Source organism: Cynocephalus volans, chromosome 3 (assembly GCF_027409185.1).
Source record: "Cynocephalus volans isolate mCynVol1 chromosome 3, mCynVol1.pri, whole genome shotgun sequence".
Classification (NCBI taxonomy): domain Eukaryota; kingdom Metazoa; phylum Chordata; class Mammalia; order Dermoptera; family Cynocephalidae; genus Cynocephalus; species Cynocephalus volans.
Window position 1 is genome coordinate 186,088,238 of NC_084462.1, and position 20,997 is coordinate 186,109,234.

A 20,997-nucleotide genomic window follows, 5' to 3' on the forward strand; every position below is an offset into this window, starting at 1 on the left:
ATTCAATAAAAGAAGACAATAATGTATCTACTTTTCTGCAAAAACAGTTTTTTGATTCAATAGGATTATCTGACATTTTCCAGAAGGGTTTGTTTTGTCAAATGAATATAAAATTTAACTGGCTCATGTAGAAATTGGAAATCTTGGCTGTTCTACATAATGCTTGGGTGGGGCCTGCCTGGCATAGAGCAGAGTCTCAAACACATATTATTATTTTTATAGAGGAGCATAGTGCAGTGCAGATGTAATAGTGATTTACTGCCTCATGTCTGATAGTCTTTGTTCATGTTGTTATAATTTAAAATAAAATAATCACAACTTCTGTTCTGTGAAATGAGTTTACTCAAAACAGTCTTTGAGACACTGCTTCTTTGTGTTTCACTTCCCCTGCCATATGTGAAGAAAAGTTAAGAAAATCTAAAAGAAAAGATGTATGCTTGGTTAAAATACACATTTTCTGCCCTTTGTAAAACTTCTTAAATAGAATGCTTAGATCCTTTGCATTTAGTATATTTTCTTTGTTTTTATAAAAGCTTTTCAGAGTTTTAGATTAGTCTTTTAGCCCTTCATCAGCTCTGTTCCATAACACTGGAACTCACAGATATTTGATTTCATACATGTGCTCTGCTCACTGGAGACAAACTTTATATTGAGGGTGACCTGGACACCCAAAGCATCACTGTGCAACCACAGCGTCTCATAGATTTGCCTACCAGTGTGTCCTGCAGGTGGTGGAGCCATCTGTACATTATAAGGCATAAGGTACGTGAGTTGTTCTAGGTGTTGTGGGGTCATTAGCCCCCTGTGCCTCCAACTTGATGCAGGATTGACCTGCAGTAGTGCCTGAATTACATGGTTCTGCATGTGAGAGACACATGGGCTCAGCAGCACAGTGAGGAAGCTGCAGGTGACCCACTTCAGGTGACCTATTGAGGGTGTCCATGGATAGAATGACACATACGATGCACATTAGGAGACAATGTGGGGTTGGATGTTTGAAGATCAAATCTATTCGAGACCCTGAGGGGAAGAGGTAGTCTGTCTCAGTGAAGGTGTCCATGAAGGGACAAAAGCTTCTTCTCTGAGGCCAAAGAGTGTGAGCTTGGGACACAGAGCGACTGGACTATGCAGCTGTTTTTCTATGAGTGAAATTAGCTCCACAAAAGAAATGAGGAGAATCTTCAGGATGATCTGTTTCTAGAGAATGAAACAAGAGTTACAGGAATTCAGGAAGGAAATGACCCTAGTGAATCTTTTTTTTTTAAATAGTTAATGTATATATATGTTTATATATTATTGGTTATGAATATTCATGAGATACAGAGCTGATAGTGCCCAAGACGTGAAGTGCAGATTCGTGCTGGCAGCATGTGCATTGCCACATCTCATCTGCAAAATGACCACATCAGATGCACCTTCATTACCCCGTGAGGGTGTGAGGAATTAAAGACACAAGTAACAAGACATAAAACGTCTCAGGGGACAGCTGAGAACTTGGAGAGTGGATGATTCCGTTGAACCCAACAGGAAGCACAGGCCCCTCTGCACCTGCCCAAGGGAATCAGCCTTGAACTTGGTGGGTCCTGAGCGCCCCCTGGTGGTCCCGTGTGTCCCTGTAGGGAGGTTCTTGTCTGGGCTCCCACTGACGTCCCCTCACTGTGTCTCTCGCACAGTAATACGTGGCCGTGTCCTCAGTTCTCGCATTTTCAGTTTGCAGATACAGTGTGTTCTTGGCGTTTTCCCTGGAGATGGTGAATCGGCCCTTCACGGAGTCTGCGTAGTATGTGCTACCACCACTCCCGCTAATGGCTGAGACCCACTCCAGCCCCTTCCCTGGAGCCTGGCGGACCCAGTGCATGCTGTAGTGTCTAAAGGTGAATCCAGAGGCGACACAGGTGAGTCTCAGAGACCCCCCAGGCTTCACCAAGCCTCCCCCGGACTCCACCAGCTGCACCTCACACTGGACACCTGCAAACACAGAGACACCCTGGTCAAAAAACTCTCACACGAATCCACTATTTCTCCCACCCATAACCACACACATTCTCAATGTCTGTATTTCGCCTTAATATGACCTTTTAATACAGCAAGAAGGAAAACGCAGCTCAGTCCAAACTCCATGGTGACTCGTCGGTGTTCAGTCCTGATCACCGAGTTGGAGCACCTGGGGATCTGGGGCTGGGGCTCGTCTCCCAGAGCTGCAGGGTCAGGGCTGGGCTGCTTTACATCAGCAGGGGGAGGCCCTATTTGCATGTCCTCCTGCTACATAGCAGGCTCTGTGGTGGGAGCCTATGAAGAGGGCAGAGTCCAGAGCAGATGTGAGGGCTCCAGGGGAGTTTGGTGGCAATAACTATATTTGAGACAATGTTTTTTTATTATATGACTGTATCTTTTACACACACCTATAATCCAACTTACGTTATTTTTGCACAGAAACAAAGTATTTGAGTCACTTATGAATGGTAATTCTTTATATAGACGTACAGTTATAAACAAAACCTTCAAAAAATTATACACTGTATCCAGGAGTTCATGTACGGTCAGAGGGAGCCTCAGTGTCTGGGTCTGTGCTCCACACCACGGATCCAACCCCAGGACAGAGCTGGGCCTTCCTAGTGACATTTGCCTAGTTAGTTTCTCCTTCCTGTAATAACACTTTGTGATTTTCCTGTGTTCTGTCTTTTATTCGCATCATACTTAGAGAACCAGAGTTTATGCAGATGCAATTTAAAGGATCTCTGAAATTATATGTTTCAGTATTTCTCTATCTCTCTTTCTGTATTGACACCTGGTTTTATTTGTAACCATCATAAGGAGCTATAATAGACAGAACACACTGCACATTTTTAAAGTGTGCACTTGATGAATGCTGACATACATGTGCACCTGCACAGTCACCACCACAATGGAAATAGTGTACAAGTATTTAATCCCGAAGCATTTCCTGTTGTTTTTCTGATTTCTTCGTCCCACTGCTTACTTCCTCTCACCCTATGTCCAGGCAACTCGTGAACTTCTTTATGTTACTTCACAGTATTTTTTTCTCATCTAGAATTTAAGTCAATGGAATATGCAGTCGCTGCATTTAATTCCTTGTTATACTTCCTCGAGATCTTGATTCGAGATGCAATCTTTTTCTTGTGTGAATCAGACACTCATGGCTTTTACTACGGAATAGTAATCCAATGTGTGAAAATGCTTCCTTTTCTCAGTTTACCTGTTGAGGGGAATTTGTATCATGCTCAGATTTTGGATATTATAAAGTAAGCTGCTCTTAGATTACAAATGTAGAGACTGAGTAAAACTGCTTTTTCTTATTCTTTCAACAAACACAACAATAATAGCAAGTGCATTGGATAAGTGGCAGATTAGCATATTTTCTTAAACAAATCAAAGAGCAAAGTTAACAAGAAAAACAGCAAACCTGAAATCTGGAGAGAGTAGTTTTCAGGGAAAACAGGACCAAACCTTAGCTCACCTGGGTCAGAGATCACTAGATGGCAAACACACTAGAATAAAGATGAAACTAGAAACATTTCATGAATTTCCAAATGTCCAGTGTGCTAAAGCATCAGAGTGTGAATCTGCCGGGATGCACATATCTGCAGGGATCCTAACTTCTTTCTGGCTACTCCAGGGTTGGGGAGAATCACTAAGCTCTGGCCTCCTGGGGTGGTGCTCAAGGGGGAGAGGAGCAGCCCCCTGCCTAGTGCTCCAGCACCTCCTCCAGCTCCTCCACACAACAAGTTATCAATGTGCACGGGAGGCAGCAAAGCCAATATTTACGCTTTACATTTTGAGAAACTGCTGAACAGTTCTTCAAAGTGGATATACAATTTTATGTTCTCACCAGCATTTTATGAACAAACCAATTGCTCCAAATCTTCATCAATATCTCTTATTATTACTCACTTTTATCATATTCATACAACATGGCACAAAACAGAAACTTATAACATAAAAGAACCCGAATACTGAACACTGCATGTGATTAATTCCACTTATAAAAGTTACCTTGGATAGGCATCCATGTAGACAGAAATTAGGTTAGTGGTCACCTGGACCGGCATAAGCAGGGGGAAGGGAGGACTGGAAAGTGACCCTGAAGAGACGTGTTCATTTTGGGATATTCAAAGAATCTAAAATTAAATTCTGTTGGTGGTTGCACAAATACTGTTAATTATTTTGTGAGTAACATATACTGAAGTCTTCTAAACTGTACACTTTTATAGGTAGATATTATCATAAGTAAAATATATTTCAATAAGTTGTAAAAAATCTATCCACAATTTTCATATATTAATACAGTTATACAATTGTATATAGTTTATAACCCCCATGAAACACAGTTTTGTGAAATAAACAGCAAACATATTGGGATGTCAGTAATTTAAATATATGAGGGCATGAGAAACTGCGTGGTATTTTGATATAGTCCCATTCATTTATTTTCTCATTTATTGTTTGTTCTTTCAGGCTCATGTCCATAGAGTCTGTGCACAAACCTAGTTCCTGAATTGTTTCACGTATATTTTGCCTTAGTAATTTTTCAGTTTCAGGTCTTATACTTGTCTTTAATTTACTTTGAGTTGATTTTAGTATATGGTGTGAGGTACATACCTAGTTTCATTGTTCTGCATATGGACATCCAGTTTTCCCTACATCACTTGTTGAAGAGGAAGTCTTGTCCCCAGTGTAGATTTTTGTTGCCTTTGTCCAATCTCAAATGGCTGTCAGACTGAGGGGTGATTTCTGTATTCTCAATTCTGTTCCACTGGCCTGAGTGTCTATAGTCAGTAACAATAGTTTCTATAGTCAGTAATAATATATTTCAAAATAGCAAGGAGAGTAAATTTCAAATGTCTTCCCACATAAATAATAAGTTGATGTGATGGATATATTGACCAGCTTGACCTTGTAAATCTGCACAACTATTCCAGTTCTTGAGAAAGGCAAATTGTAACTGAAGCCAAAATGTCTCATTAGTTTAGTTCTACTATGTTTCCATTTGTATTGTCAGGGCAGTGGTGGTGGTGGCAACACCTTGTGGAGTGTCCTGGGGGCAATGACAGCAACAGCTTGCAGCAACACCCTCCAGCTGCATTAGAGGCTGCCCCATGGCCCCCTGGGCTTCCAAGGGTTGTGGGGGCACCATGGGTCACAGCCACTCATCTTTTCTACTTAAGTCCATAACCCAGGACACCCGGGCACACACGCACATTTACATCAAATGCTCGGCAAGACCGAGCTGACAGACCCCCTGGTTCTTACACAGGGCCATATACAGAGGACAGATGTATGGTATGATAAGACTAAATATGAGCAAAAAAATTAAAGTTTTGTTTATGAAAATATCTGTTAGATCTGGGCTTTTAAGTTATTCAAAAATTTTTAAATAAAAAATTGTTTTATACAAATAGTTAGATCATATTATAAAAAAGATGTGCTTTTTAAATAATTGTTGCTTTTAGTTGATTAAGATAAAAATTTAAAATCAAAATAGGTGATGGATATATAAAAATCATATGTTGTAAGGGTTGAATGTTCTACGTAAAAACTGCTGGTGCTGCCAACCGTGAGGCCTCTGGCCACTGCACTGACCTCGGTTAGAAGCTCTTGTTGCTGGTTAAGTTTGTTTCCCTTTAAAGAATGACAGGGACTTTATCGGGAGATTGTGACCTGTGACTGATTGAGAACAATCGGTTGAGATGATTCATTACCTTTTTCAATTTGAAGAATAATATGTACTTTCCCAAAGATTATGATTTATAAATAATGACATGTAGTTCCTTAAAATCTTATGATTCGCTATGATCGAAAGAAAATGATTTCAGTATTGTTCGGATCAGTTTTATGTTCACAGTTTAATATTAAACTAATGAAAAATGTTTGCTTTGTGTAATCGGAGGACTGATGTGATATAAATAAAGGACAGCGGCTTTTGTGTGTCGTCGCTAATGCACTAGACGTCACTGTTCGTTGTCTTTTTCTTCTTTGTTTTACTTTCACCAACTCCACACGTCCTTCTCAGGCTCCAAGAACCAGCTGGAGCTGGACTCCGGCAGGCCCTGACCATTTTCCTATATTTTCCCAACAGATCCAGTTATTCCACATCATGTATTGATCAAAACAGCATTGTGTTCCCCATAAATGAATACAATTATGATTTGTCACATAAGATGATATTAATAAAAAGTGAAGGAGATAGAGCCTCTCTCAGACCACACAGTGGTAAAGGATCAAGGCATCCCTCAGAAATCCCGAATGAGCTGAGGACAGCGGCCAGCACAGCTTCTATTCAACATCTTCAATGTGACAAGTGGAAGTAAACAAACAGCAACCAGAAGGAAACGCCAACACAGCCCTTTCCTCCAGGTGTGACACGAGGAGTTCTGGGTTCAGGTCTCACACGTAAGAAGCTTGGGTGTCATCACTCTCATCCGGACAACAAGAAAAACATGGAACAAAATGAAAATTGGTGACAATTCTTATATCTGTAAAAGAAGTGAAGCCACAGCGTGAACTGCTGTCCCCAAAACTGAGGATGCAGCCAGGAAGACACACAGGGTCATAACCTGTCCGATTAGAAACTCATGAGCAGAAACCCCCGTGGGACCCAGGACTGGGGGAGAAAAACCAGAGCTGCAGCTGAAGAATTGCTGAAGACTCAGAGCTGGGAAGTCTGAGAGTTGGGTGCAGCCCAGTGCAATGGTCTCAGGGATCCCCAACACTTTAAACTCTACCTCAGGGGCCCAACCGTGTCCTCGTAGAAAATATCAGAGAAGAATCCTGATGTTCACAGCAGAGAAAGGGAAGAAGGAGCCGTTCTGAAATACCCCAGAGCATGACCTTCTCTATAAGACGCCTTGACCTTAGGAGAAGCGAGTTTAGCTGATCCTAATGGATTGCAGATTCATCAGAGCATCATTGACCTGAGAGAAGAGAAAAAATAACTCCCCTCCCCCTCCCGCAAGAGACTTGCAGTGTCCCCTAAAGGAGGGTAAAGGGAGAAGCACTTGGGAAGGTCCCACCCAGGACACAGCTCACTACAGGACAGAACTCATCCTAGGACTGTGAACTGCTTCCCTACCCCACACCTTACCCACATCCACAGGGCTCCTGTATCATGACAGAGAGAAAGTAAAACATAACATGCACCTTAGACACGATTTAAGAAGTGTCCATGAAAATGTAGTCCACAGAGGAGACAAAAACAAGGAAGTCAGGGGACATTTTATAGAGTCCGTTGCTCGTCTTGTCATCTTATCATGTCTTGTCTTTGAGAGACCAACCCCAAAATTCAGCCCAGCAGGGCTCTGCTGGGTTTATATCTCTCTGCTTGTAACGCAGAATCCTCCACATGGAAATATAAGAGCTGTGTGTGGCCCTCAGGCATCTGCTTCTCCGTCCAGGACACTGAGGAATCGACAGAGAGTGGGACAAACCCTGAACATCAATGTCCACAGGGTAGATGAGGACCCAGAGGCTAAACTGCCTCACTGAGGATAGAGACACCGTGGGCAGGGGTCCAGTAGGATGATAATAACCACGTGGCTGTAGCTGCACTTTGTATACGGATAAATGCTGATTTAGGGACCGGGTCCTCAGGACTAATCTAAAGTTTCTGGAAAATAATACTAGATCATAATGATTTGTGTGTCAGGAAAAAAACAGGTCATTGAAAAACCTGAGAAAGAAAAGTCCCCAGTGAAAAGAACCTTCTTATCTGCACATGAGGAAAGTTACTTCACTCCGTGTTGCCTGCAGTGAGAATGTGAGAAATTAGAGTCGCAAAGAATAAAGCAGGACATGACCCTGAGGGACATCTAGGAGTCAGCAGAGCAGAGGAAACCTCAGATCCCAAGAGGAAACCCCATCCCCTCTCTGCACCTGCTCCATGGGACACAGGAGCTGGGTGGGCCTTGAGCGCCCCCTGCAGCCCAGACCCCTCCTGTATCCTGCAGGGAGGTTTGTGTCTTGGCTCACGCTGACTTCCTGTCACTGTGTCTCTGGCACAGTAATACACGCCTGTGTCCTCGTGGGTCACAGAGCTCAGCTGCAGTGAGAACTGGTTCTTGGACGTGTCTCTGGTGATGGAGGTGCGGCTCTTGAGCGATGGGTTATAAGCTGTACCACCACTATAATCAATTACTCCCATCCACTCCAGCCCCTTCTCTGAGAGCTGGCGGATCCAGCTCCAACCATAATCACTGGTGATTGAGTCACCAGAGACTGTGCAGGTGAGGGAGAGGGTCTGCGAGGGCTTCACCAGTCCTGGGCCCGACTCCTGCAGCTGCACCTCGGACAGGACACCTGGAGACAAGGAGAATCAGAACCTGTCAGTCACTTTCAGTCACAAACTTCCCAGAACCCATGTGTGACATCTGAGACACTCACCTTGCGGAGCTGTCACCAGGTAAAGGAGAAGACCCCACAATCTCATCTTCTGTGAGATCTCAACTCTGCCTTCGCCAGAGACCTGAGCCCTGTCTGAGGACAGACCTGTGAGCTTCCACCACGCAGAAGTCTACATTTACCCTGGAGCTTGAAGGAAAATTTGCATGTGGGAGAGCTCTGTCCTTATAAGTGCTGAGGAATTGAGGTGGTAACTATTGTATTCTTTGAAATGCCCATAAGTTGTTTTTTTTTCTTTCTTGAAATCATCTGACATGTATTTATAATATGGGAGGGAACTTGGTGAGCTTCAAACATGCCAAAATATGGCCCCAGCTTTCTGGGCCCAGATCTACCTTCCTTCAACCCCTGTGTTCTGTGCTGACCTGGACCCAGCCCAACTCTCCCACATAAACTCAGGCTCTGGGTCTTGCTTCTACAGTTCAGATCCCAACACAAACCCTGTTTCATTTCCTGGACCCTCTCCTGTGCTGAGGTTCTCATCACACCTGAGACATTGTTACTTGGTATATTGTTGTTCCATGAGTTCCAGGCCTGCCTTGTGTTTTCCATCCTGCCATACAAGACACAGCACATCAGAACCCACAGAGACTCTGCAGAAAATGGTGCCCAGTGCATTACTGAGGACACTGATTCTCAATATCTGGGAAAGATAAAAATCCTAAATGCCTCCATTCCATGGTCATTCCTGTCCATCTAAAGTGTACAAAGTTTCAACTTCAATTCACTTCTCACCCACATTTTATAGACTTTATTCCTTTTTTTAATCACCAGTCTTATCAGATATCAAAAAATAAAATCGATTACAATGGTTAACATGAAAGCAGTAATAACATCCCTATTACTAAACTTTCAAAAGCTCATTCTCCCTTGATGTCCACCTGTCTGTTGGCATGAGAGCCAGTCCATGTCTGTGGCATCACTCTCTGGATGACTGCCCACCACAGAGAGAGCGGCCAGGAGCCGGGCTGGATGTTGTGATTTGTCTGTCCCTGTCACCTCCATTTCAGCCCCAAAGACAGCTGCATGTCAAGGAGGGACAGACTTTCAAGAGTCCTGAATGAATGACAAGACAGGAGCTGCTGGTGGGCAATTTGGGGATGATTCTTCAGGTCCTGTTGACTCCTACATTGTGTTGGAGTTTTATCAAAATGTTAAAAGACCTGGTAAAATTTGATGCAAAACCAACACTCTCAAATGATAACATAAGTATTATAACCAGAATAAGATATGACACAGATTCTGGAATTATCAGAGAGGAGATTTGAAATAACTCTGTGCATGTGCATCTATGTTTCAGTTTTTTTCAAACCTTCAGCTGACTCTCCAGCGTCCTAGTCGCCCAGCTCTGTGTGTCCAGGAGAACTTGTCAGGAATCTCCGCCTCATGGAGAAGCAGCGCAGCCTCTCAGTGGAGTAAGGGACAAGGACAAAGACCTGCATCTTGCTCGTTTCTGTTCTAACGTGCTCAGGAGGGAAGGTGCAGTGAGAAGAGGTGACTGATTCATAACGTCACTCAGGAACCCAGACTCCACTGATTTTAGAGCCAGAATCTGCAACTTGTGGACAGACATTTAACAGAAAACAGAAGGTGAGGGAATGGTGAATTTCAGGTGGAATGTTTTTTAAGTGCTGTGAGGACTCTAAACATGAGGTCTCCCTAGTAACACAATTCAAGTGCTTGACACAGGTTGTGAAACACGAATGCAGTGTTGTAGAGCAGATCTCTAGACCTTGTTCATCCTGCATAACTGCAACTTTCCTCCTGGAGAAAGCTAAGTTAATTAGCCAGGCTGTGAGGGTGTATGTGATACCTGTTTACATTTCCTTTTGCATAATTAGCCATATAGCCCTGACTTACATCAAAAGATAAATAGTGTGTGTTATCTGCTATTTCAGGATAAATGGAACGGCAGGTGTGTGTGTGGACTGGAGCCTGACACACTGAGCCTGTGTCCCCTCTGTCTCTCTGTCTCTGTCTCTGTCTCTGTCTCTCTCTATCTCTCTCTCTCTCTCTCTCTACACACACACACACACACACACACACACACACACACACACAGCATTGGTCTTTTTTGAAAATCTACCTTGTACTCTCCACTTGATTGATGCTGATCACCTCCTTATAATAGAAAAAAAAATATGAAACTTCACAGTCCTGTTCCGGAATAAGTCACAGTGTGTAGGAAGAATCTCCCATAATACAAAGTGACGGGATGGCCCTGTGTGTTTGAGAGTCAGTGCATCACAGCCTGTTTCTTTGAATCATAATTGTCCTGCAGGCCTCACACACATGGTGGTTTCCAACTTGGAATGAGTGTTGTGTTTTATGGATAGACGTAGTGTAAAAAAATATTTTAAGGTAATTATAGTATTGAAAATTCATTAAGAAAGAGTCTCGCACCACTGAAAAGAAAGAATATCTTCATGATAAAAATGGTCTTAGATGGGATGTCAGAAAAGTGGGGAAAGTAGTAGCTGAGAAAATTTTAAATGTCCTTTCAATAAATTAGAAAATATTAAAAAACAATTATGTCATTAATAATAATTAATATCATAGGTATTTTAGTGAATCCCAAAGCAAAAATATTTTTTCTAAATAATAATAATAATAATAATTATAATAAATCGCCAAACACTTACGTCATTAGAGACCAGCAGAGAGATGAACTGAGGACATAATCTCTCTATAAATATGGAATGATCTATATAGAAGAAATAGAGAGATTAAGGAATCTATGAAGATGAATAAAGAGGAGAGATTTAAGAACAGACCTATCAGGCAGAGAAGAAAGGGGGAGTATGAATCCAGAATAACCTTAGAGGTCAAACCGTGACCCACCACAGCACCTCAAAATGTGCCTGTAATTGGATGAAGTTTCAATAGACTGAAAGGTGAAAGAAAAGGCACAACGGGAGCTTTCATTACAAAAAAGTGCAGGCTTTTTGCAATATTTGCTGTGTGATTGTGTAAATACATGAAGACAAGATGGTTGGTAGTGCGTGAGCAGAACTCAACAGTAAAAATACCTGCCAGAGCAATGCTGACATAAAAAATTAGATGTTATGACAAAGGCTTTACTGAAGTTCAATTATGCCTGAAGATAATGCTCTAAATTGCAACATCTTTGCTATTTGAAACCAATCACCATGTCATACTTTGTTCACAGTCTTCCTATCAGACTTTCTAACACAGGATAATCCAGTCCAACTTCAAATGTAACAGGGTCTTGAGGAAATTAGTAAATGTTAACTATAATACTCTGAATCACTTTCAATTTCCCCTTTAAATACAAATGTGAGCGTGACACTGGTTGATTTGCTAATTGCATAATATGTCATCAGCCCTTTGACGTTCACATCTGATCTGCATGATAATTTTTGAGACTGTGTCTGTATGAAAAGGAAAGCCAAAACTAATTATACAAAAATGTTTCCACTAATAATCATGCTCAGTTGTAATATAGAAACACACTCTGCTGCCCTGTGTCCAGGTCCCAAACTAGAAAACTCATCTCGTTTGCTAATGTGATTTAGTAATTTTCCACTAAAAGTGGTTTCAGAGGAATATGTCTATCTCCATCCTGCTTCAGGTCTGTTCCCAAAATTTGGGACTCTGATATTTGGCTGTATTTGTGTCCTCTGATCATTGCAGCCAAGAGGGTTGATTGTTTGGACCTCACTACTCAGCCCATTCCCCGAGTGTTGTCTGACCCCAGCCTCCCACAGGCTTGTCCCCCTCAGTGCTCTGCAGCTGGTGGCGCTGTCTGCATGTCCTCTGACATAAGGTGTGTGAGTTGTCAGAGATGTCCTGGGGTCAGCAGCTGCTCTGTCCTCACAGATAATCTGTGCTTTCGAGAAAACTGCTTGCCTTCCATAGTTTATCTTTCTTCTGTGTTGATTGTTTCTTTGGATGTGCAGAAGCTTTTGTAAATGATATAATCCCATTTGTATGTTTTTTTGTCTGTTGCTTGTGCTTTTTGGATATTATTCACAAAGTCTTTGCCTAGACATCTGACAAGGGTATTATATGCAGAATACATAATGTTCTCAAACACCTATAGAGTAAAAAATAATAATAGTAATAATAATCAAATTGAAATATGTGCAATGGAGATGAGTAGACATTTTTCAAGGGAAGATATTGAAATGGCTAACAGATAAATGAAAGAAATGTTCAGCATCACTAATCATCAGGAAAATGCAAATCAAAACAACATCGAGATATCACGTCAACCCAGATAGACTGGCCATTATTAAAAAGACCGTGAATAACAAATGCTGGTGAGGATGTGGAGAAATCAGAAAACTCCTACTGTGTTGGTAGGACTGTAAATTAGTAAAGCCAGTATGGAGGTTTCTCCACCAACTACAGATAGAAGTGTCATATGATCCAGCAATGCTACTGCTGGATTTATATCCAAAGGAATGGAAATCCTGTCAAAGGGACAACTGCACTTCCCTGCTAATCACAACTCTATTTCCAATAGTCAAAATATTGAGTCAACCTAAATGTCTCTCGAAAAACTACTGGATAAGGAAAATGTGGTTTATATACACAATGGACTACGACTCAGTAATAAAAAAAAAGAATGAAATTCTCCCATTTGAAGCAACATGGATGAGTCTGCAGAAAATTATATTAAGTGAAATAAGCCAGAAAAGGAAAGAGAAATACTGCATATTCTCACTCATAGCTTCATGCTAAGAAAGAAAGAGAGAGAGAGAGAGAAAGAAAGAAAGAAAGAAAGAAAGAAAGAAAGAAAGAAAGAAAGAAAGAAAGAAAGAAAGAAAGAAAGAAAGAGAGAAAGAAAGAAAAAGAAAGAAAGAAAGGAAGAAGGAAAGACCACAACAATACGTTGAACGTTCAAAAGGAGGGAACAAACCTAAGGCCACTAGAGATTGGGGAAGGGAGGGAGGGTGGAAACGAACGACAAGGCAGGTCAAGGGCATGAAGAAAAATGGAGATTTTCAATAATGAGTATGCTAATAATAAAAAGTAAAAATAAATACATAAAAGTAAATATAGCTGCTTGATGGCTGCAGATGATTTCAAATTAATATTAGCTAAGTATTTAAATTAATCAGCTGTACATGGTGTAGACGAATAGTTTCCAATCTTAAGTCAGCGCTTGCCTTGACACTTCACCGACACCGCTAGGTTTTTTTCACCATGTGCAACCAGTGAACAAGACAATCCTGGGAATTCTCTAAAGGAGGAACGTGGTCATGAAACAAGCCTCAAAGACTCTTTGGACATTTCCTGGTGGATTTTCTTCAGCTTCGATTTTAATATTTTTTATTTATTGATTTCCTATGTTTTCAATGTCTTGAAGTAATTTATTGGAAAAATGTCACAGCTCTTTCAGTTGATAAAAAGATACTTTATTCTGGGTTTCTAACCTGTAGTATGACAGCATTTACATCAAGTGAGCTTGTCAAAATTCTAAACACAAGAGCACACACACACAGAGAAAATATGCTTTTGGAATCGTACATGACAAATAGATACTTTGCAAACAAAGTGTTTATGGTGTTCTTCACAGAAATAGTAAAAACTATCCTAACAGTCACATCAACTAACAAAAGACACCACACAGCCAAAGCAATCCAGACAAAGAAAAAAATAATAATAAATTTGGAGGCATGACACTACCTGACTTTAATTCCACTACGAAACTATAGTAAGAGAAACAGTATGGAACTGGCATAAAAACAGACACTAAAACCAATGGAACAGAACAGAGAACCCAGAAAACAAACCACATATTTACAACCAACTGGTCTTTGACAAAGGCACCAAGAGCACACATCGGTGAAAAGACTGTCTCTTCAATATATGTTGCTGGAAAAACTAGAAAACCAACTATAAAAAAGTAAAAGTAGACCTGTACCTTGCACTATATTTGAAAATCAACCCCAAATGGATTAAAGCCTTGAATATAACACCAGATAGCTTACAAGTCCGAAAATAAAACACAGGTGAAACACTTCAGTAAGTAGGACTGGGGAAAAACTTAATGAAAATGACCCTAAAAGCACAGGCAACAAAAGAAAACAAAATAAACAAATGCGGTTATATCAGACTAAACACCTTCTACACATGAAAGGAAACAATTAACCAAACAAAAAGACAAACTACAGAGTGGGAGGAAATATTTGTAAACTACGCATCCAGCTTGGGATTATTATCCAGATATACAAGAAACTCAGAAAACATCACCATTAGAAAAAAGAAAATGAACCAGATTAAAAAATGGGCAAAGGAGCCTAATAGACATTTCTCAAAAGAAGATATGCAAATGGCCAACAGACACATTATATAATTCTCAACATCACTAAACATCAGGTAAATACAAACCAAAACCACACTTATATATCATCTCATTCAGATAGATGGGCCATTATCCAGAAGACAGAGTAAGAGAAGTTGGGCAGGATTCTGAGAAAGTGAAACCCTCCTACACTGTTGGTGGGACTGTAAACCAGTGCAGCTATTATGGAAAACAGTATGGAAGTTCCTCAAACAACTACAGATGGATCTACCATATAATCAAGGAATATCACTGCCGGGTATATAACCATAGGAATGTAAATCGTCATGTTGAAGGGAAACTTGCATTCCCATGTTTAACACAGCTCTATTTACAGTAGCCAAGATTAGGACCCAACTTACATGCCCATTGGTGATTGCCTGGATAAGTAAAATTTGTTATTTGTACACAACATAATATTACTTTGCCAATTAAATAAATAAGAAAAGTCTGCCATTTGCAGCAACATGGAAGAACTTGGGGGAAATTATTTTAAATGAGATAAGCTGAGCACAGAAAGTGAAATACCACATGTCCAGACTCATAAGTGGGAGCTAAAAAAAAAAAGAGAAAGAGAAACACACAAAAATCACAATAATTTGTAGAACTTTCAAAAGGAAAGCTCATACTTAGGCCACCAGAGTGTGAAATGGGGAGGTGGGAGGGGTTAACAAAGAAGTGGTAAAGGGACCCAAAACATATTACACTGCATAATGTTGAATATATTATTTATTCTGATCTGAGCATCATTTACTGTATACAGACATGGATGTTCAGTGCCATAACCCTCAGATATTTTTTTTAAGTTTCAATACAAAAAATAAAAATATATATAATTAATTTATTTTTAAGAAAAATATCAATGAAAAAAATTTAAGGCCCAGAATAATAAAACTATAAATAGTAAACTATGAAAACAGGGGAGAAAATTATTATTTTCCATTTATGCTGATCAGTGCTCAAAAGCTCTCAATAAAATCATGTTCAGTGTTAGATCCTTCGATCACTGAAGAAAGATAGTCTGGGAACTAAAGTTTAAAATGTACTAAAATAAATTTCTATTCTTTAAAACAGCAAATCAAGTTGAATGAACGGGCTTGATGTTATGCAGGTCACGACCAGTAGGTAATAGAGATCCTTCCCTTGGAACTTCTTGAGAAGCCACATGTGGACCTGGGCACTAAGAGTGGGGCATTATCTTCCTGTTTCAACCTCCACTGCTGGTGGATACCCCTGAGAGGTTTGACTTATCTACACATCAGGGCGGTATCGACCTGTGGGACTCAAAGATCCCACTACAGTGAAAAAAGTTATGCATCACCTGAGAGCTGTTTCAGGTAAAGGTGGATCTTGTCCATACAGAAATATCCAACACAATTGCTGCTAACATTTGTCTTGGCCTGGGGGACACGAAAGGAAACAACAAAAATCCAGTCCAGTGTGTCCTTATATTTCTCTTTTCGTAGTTGGTTCCACACACGTCCACTCAGTCCACTCTGCCACAAAGGCCAGACTGACTCCTCTTTGTCGCGGTGCATAGGTGCCATCTTAGCCTGAAAGACATGGGGCAGTTACCATTCCTGGTAGAGAAACTCTCTTTATCAGCTGAGCCACAGTCATAAGTATCCCCTTTAAGAAGACAACAAACATAGACTCAAATTACGTCGAACCACTTCTGTGCCCTAGTGGAAGGATTGTGAAGGTATAAATAAAACTTTGCATTTAGTCACAGCAAATGTGGTGGAAGGAATTAATCCTGCTTCAACACCCTTATTCCCAGACCCCTGTGTTGTAGCTACTGGGCTAAAGCGTCCTATAGTGCAGATTGATTTGGACCATATGCTGGACACTAGATTACAGTGAAGTGCCTGTGATGGAATTAATTTAGAGCTCAGAGTTTCTTCTGGAAGACGAAGTCGTAAAACATCCTCAGTCACATCAATTTGGTTTTATTTTCAGAGACTTGAATTGGCCCTTCCATTTTTCTATGATTCTTTCTGCTTCTGGAAAAATCTAAATGATGGATGAGAACTTTAGCCCATGCGTGTGTTCCCATGGCCTCAAATCGTATTCCTCAACAACAGCTATAGAGTCCTTGGTCTTAGACAACATCCCGTGGGATCTCATATTAGAAACAGACATTCAGCACCAAGGACATAGGTTATGAGAAAAGGACTTTGACAAGAAAGGCAAATCTTCATACTGGATAAGACTAACTGCCATAAACAACAATAAAGATAAAAATGTAGGTGAAGGGCACATGGTATTCTCTGTCTTATTTCTGCAATATTTGCATAAGCCTAAAGTTACTTCAAAATGCATTTAAAAATTAAGGAAAATATGAATGAACAGGTAAATAATGCCAATAAAAATTAGATGAGAAAATTCTTATGAGGACAACTTTCTGGCTCTCAGGGTGAATGTGACATGAAGCAATCAACTCATTACCAAGAGGATTAGTGTTCGTCCCATGTTGACGGATGGTGTTGTATTTGTCACTGTCATCTCAGGCACTCAGTGTGAGGAGCTAGGCAGTCGTGGAGGGAGCATCCCCAAACTTCATCTTGTATTCTCAGGAAAGCCTGGTATAAACAGAGAAGGCGCAAAGGTTGGTACAGAAATATCGATAGTTATATAAAGGTCAATGACCTCATTCCCTGGACCCACTGATTTAGCAGAACCTGTTTTCCTCTCATGGAGGTGCTTATACTCTCACATATTAATGTATTCTGTTGGACTTTAATATTATAATTGCCCTGAAATGTTGTGTCATACAGTGTTAGAAAATTCCCTGAGAAATTCCAACATTAAATTTCAGGAAGATGTCGAAAAATATTTGGATGTGATGGAGTTGCCAATAAAAATGCCAGAAAATACCCAACTGAAGAGATTATTTCAAGAAGATAAGTGTCCAGGGAGGACCAAAGCTGCAAAGGCTTCAAAAAGGTGGTGTAGACTGAGACCAATGGAGATGTGCAATCTCAGTATGTTAATTCTATCAGTGAGAGCACAGAGTGGAATTGCTGGTGTAGACAAAAATTAGAAGAAGCCCAAGAGAGAGTGAAACATGTTATACCTCAAGACATGCGGGATACTCACACTTTCAGTTTCTGTGTGAAAACCCAGAGGTACAGTCCTCCTAAATGGAGGTTGTTTCTTTCTTTCTTTCTTTCTTTCTTTCTTTCTTTCTTTCTTTCTTTCTTTCTTTCTTTCTTTCTTTCTTTCTTTCTTTCTTTCTTTCTTTCTTTCTTTCTTTCTTTCTTTCTCTCTCTCTTCCTTTTTCTCTTTCTTTCTTTCTTTAAGACTAATACCAAGCGTGTGTTGTTAATAAAATCACTCAGGATATGCCCATTTATAGGACTGCACAAGTGACAGTGGCACCCAGGGGTCACTCTGGACCACACAGGCCAGGTGATCATGCTGCGTTACTCAGAATCCTTTCCATCAACCACAGATTGGGATGGGGAAAGCTCAAGTTTAAGGTCAGTGTTTTACTCTATGAAGAAAAGAGGAACACGAGGACACATACATTGAAAAAACCTTCCAAAATTCACAACGTCCTTGTTCATCACAAATTTTTCAGTATACAGTCTAGATTTAATATTAGCACTTTTTTGTGTTTATCAATTTGCCTGTGCAATAAAGTTAATTGTTACTTTTAGAGAGTGTCAGTGAGCGTGTATATAATGTCAGAAAGGCATTATTTTAAAACAGGTATTAAAAATTACACTCACTTTAATAGGTCACAATTTAATATATGTGCTACAATAGCATCTATTCAATAAAAAAAGGTAATAATGTATCTACTTTTCTGCAAAAACAGTTTTTTGATTCAATAGGATATCTGACATTTTCCAGAAGGGTTTGTTTTGTCAAATGAATATAAAACTTTAACTGGCTCATGGAGAAATTGGAAATCTTGGCTATTCTACATAATGCTTGGGTGTGGCATGAATGGCATATATCAGACTCTAAAACTCATATTATTATTATTATGGAGGAACATAGTGATGTACAGATGTAATAATGATTTATTGCCTTATGTCTGATAGTCTTTGTTCATGTTGTTATAATTTACATAAAATAATCACAACTTGTGTTCCATGAAATGTATGTACTCAAAACAGTCTTTGAGTCACTGCTTCTTTGTGTTTCACTTCCCCTGCCATATGTGAAGAAAAGTAAATAAAAGCTAAAAGAAAAGAAGCATGTTTAGTTAAAATACACATTTTCTGCCCTTTGTCCAACTTCTTAAATAGAATGCTTAGTTCCTTTGTAGTTACTATATTTTATTTGTTTTTATAAAAGCCTTTTAGAGGTTTAGACTAGTCTTTAGCCCTTCCACAGCTCTGTGCTATAACATTCGAAGTCATAGATATTTGATTTCATATATGTGCTCTGCTTAATGGAGACAAAGGTTATATTGAGGGTCACCTGGACACCCAAAGCATCACTGTGCAACCACAGCATCTAAGAGATTTGCCTACCAGTGTGTCCTGCAGGTGGTGGAGCCATCTGTACATTATATGGCATAAGGTACGTGAGTTGTTCTAGGTGCTGTGGGGTCATTAGCCACCTGTGCCTCCAACTTGATGCAGGATTGACCTGCAGTAGTGCCCAAATTGCATGGTTCTGCAGGTGAAGGACACATGGGCTCAGCAGCACAGTGAGGAAGCTTCAGGGCACCTACTTCAGGTGACCTATCCAGGGTGTCCATGGATGGAATGACACATAGGATGCACATTAGGAGACAATGTGGGGCTGGGTGTATAATGGTCAAATCTATTCAAGACCACGCGGGGAAGAGGTAGTCTGACTGAGTGACGGGGTCCATGAAGGGACAGAAGGTGCCTGTCTGAGGACAAAGAGTGTGAGCCTGGAACACAGAGCGACTGGACTATGCAGCTGTTTTTCTATGAGTGAAATTAGCTCCAATAAAAAAATGAGGAGAATCTTCAGGATGGTCTGTTTGTTGAGAATGAAACATGAGTTACAGGAACTCAGGAAGGAAATAACCCTAGTGAACGTTCACATCTCATCTGCAAAAACACCGTATCAGTTTCTCCTTCATTACCCCGGGAGGGTGTGAGGAATTAAAGACACAAATAACAAGACATAAAACGTCTCAGGGGACAGCTGAGAACGTGGAGAGTGGATGATTCCGTTGAACCCAACAGGAAGCTCAGGCCCCTCTGCACCTGCTCCTAGAATCAACCCTGAACTTGGAGGGTCCTAAGCGTCCCCTGGTGGTCCCGTGTGTCCCTGTAGGGAGGTTTGTGTCTGGGCTACCACTGACGTCCCCTCACTGTGTCTCTGGCACAGTAATACACGGCTGTGTCCTCGGAGGTCACAGAGCTCAGCTGCAGAGAGAACTGGTTGTTGGACGTGTCTCTGGTGATGGAGGTGCGGCTCTTGAGAGAAGGGCTGTAGTATGTGTTGCCACTAGCACATATTTCCCCAACCCACTGGAGCCCCTTCCCTGAGGGCTGGCGGATCCAGTCCCAGCAGTAACCACTGGTTGTGATGGAGAATCCAGAGACAGCACAGGAGAGGGAGAGGGTCTGCGAGGGCTTCACCAGTCCAGGGCCCGACTCCTGCAGCTGCACCTGGGAGAGGACACCTGGGGAAAGAGACAACCACAGTGAGTCATGGGCTCTGATGCAGCATCCCATACCTTCATGTCGGAATCCTTCGGACACTCACATCTTGGAGCCACCACCAGAACGAGGAAGAGGAACCACAGCTGTTTCATGTTCCTGGGGATGAAGTTCATGAGTCTCAGATCTTGTTTCCTAGGGTGTATCGTAGCATGAATTTAACTAAATTCTCGCTGTAGGATCATCCAGCTGCTAAGTGAGAATTTGCATGTGGGAGCTGCCTTTGTGTATAAAGGTTAAAAGGAATAAGAAGAAGAGGCCTTTGTCTTTAGGGTTTACTCTGGTAGGAGGGTGCTGGGTGGGTCCTCAGAGGACTCAGGTCTCTTTCTGGATCTCCCCTCAGCAAGCCCAGGGTCCTGTTCTTTCAGGGCAGAAAAATTTGCTGGAGGAGCTAATCATAAGGCCAAGTGTGGCCCAGGATTGAGGATGGCTTTGGAGATCGAGTCAATGCTCCCCTACTAAAAAAAAAAAAAAAAAAAAAAAAAAAAAATATATATATATATATATATATATATATATATGTATATGTATATATATGTTTTTGTATATATATGTATATATATGTATATGTATATGTATGTATGTATCTTTTAATATATATAAATGTACATG

At 40.8% G+C, this 20,997-nt stretch overlaps 3 gene segments (V, D, J or C); all 3 read right to left on the reverse strand.

Moving 5' to 3' along the window:
• Positions 1–1,561: 1,561 nt before the first annotated feature.
• On the reverse strand, positions 1,562–2,160 carry LOC134372857 (immunoglobulin heavy variable 3-23-like). The segment is given in 2 exon segments: positions 1,562–1,968; positions 2,076–2,160. Coding segments are annotated over 2 exon segments (453 nt in total).
• Positions 2,161–7,747: 5,587 nt separating this feature from the next.
• On the reverse strand, positions 7,748–8,443 carry LOC134372858 (Ig heavy chain V region 1B43-like). The segment is given in 3 exon segments: positions 7,748–7,761; positions 7,891–8,313; positions 8,398–8,443. Coding segments are annotated over 3 exon segments (483 nt in total).
• An 11,570-nt stretch (positions 8,444–20,013) lies between these two features.
• Positions 20,014–20,501, reverse strand: LOC134373598 (immunoglobulin heavy variable 4-38-2-like). The segment is given in 2 exon segments: positions 20,014–20,348; positions 20,432–20,501. Coding segments are annotated over 2 exon segments (405 nt in total).
• Positions 20,502–20,997: the final 496 nt, after the last annotated feature.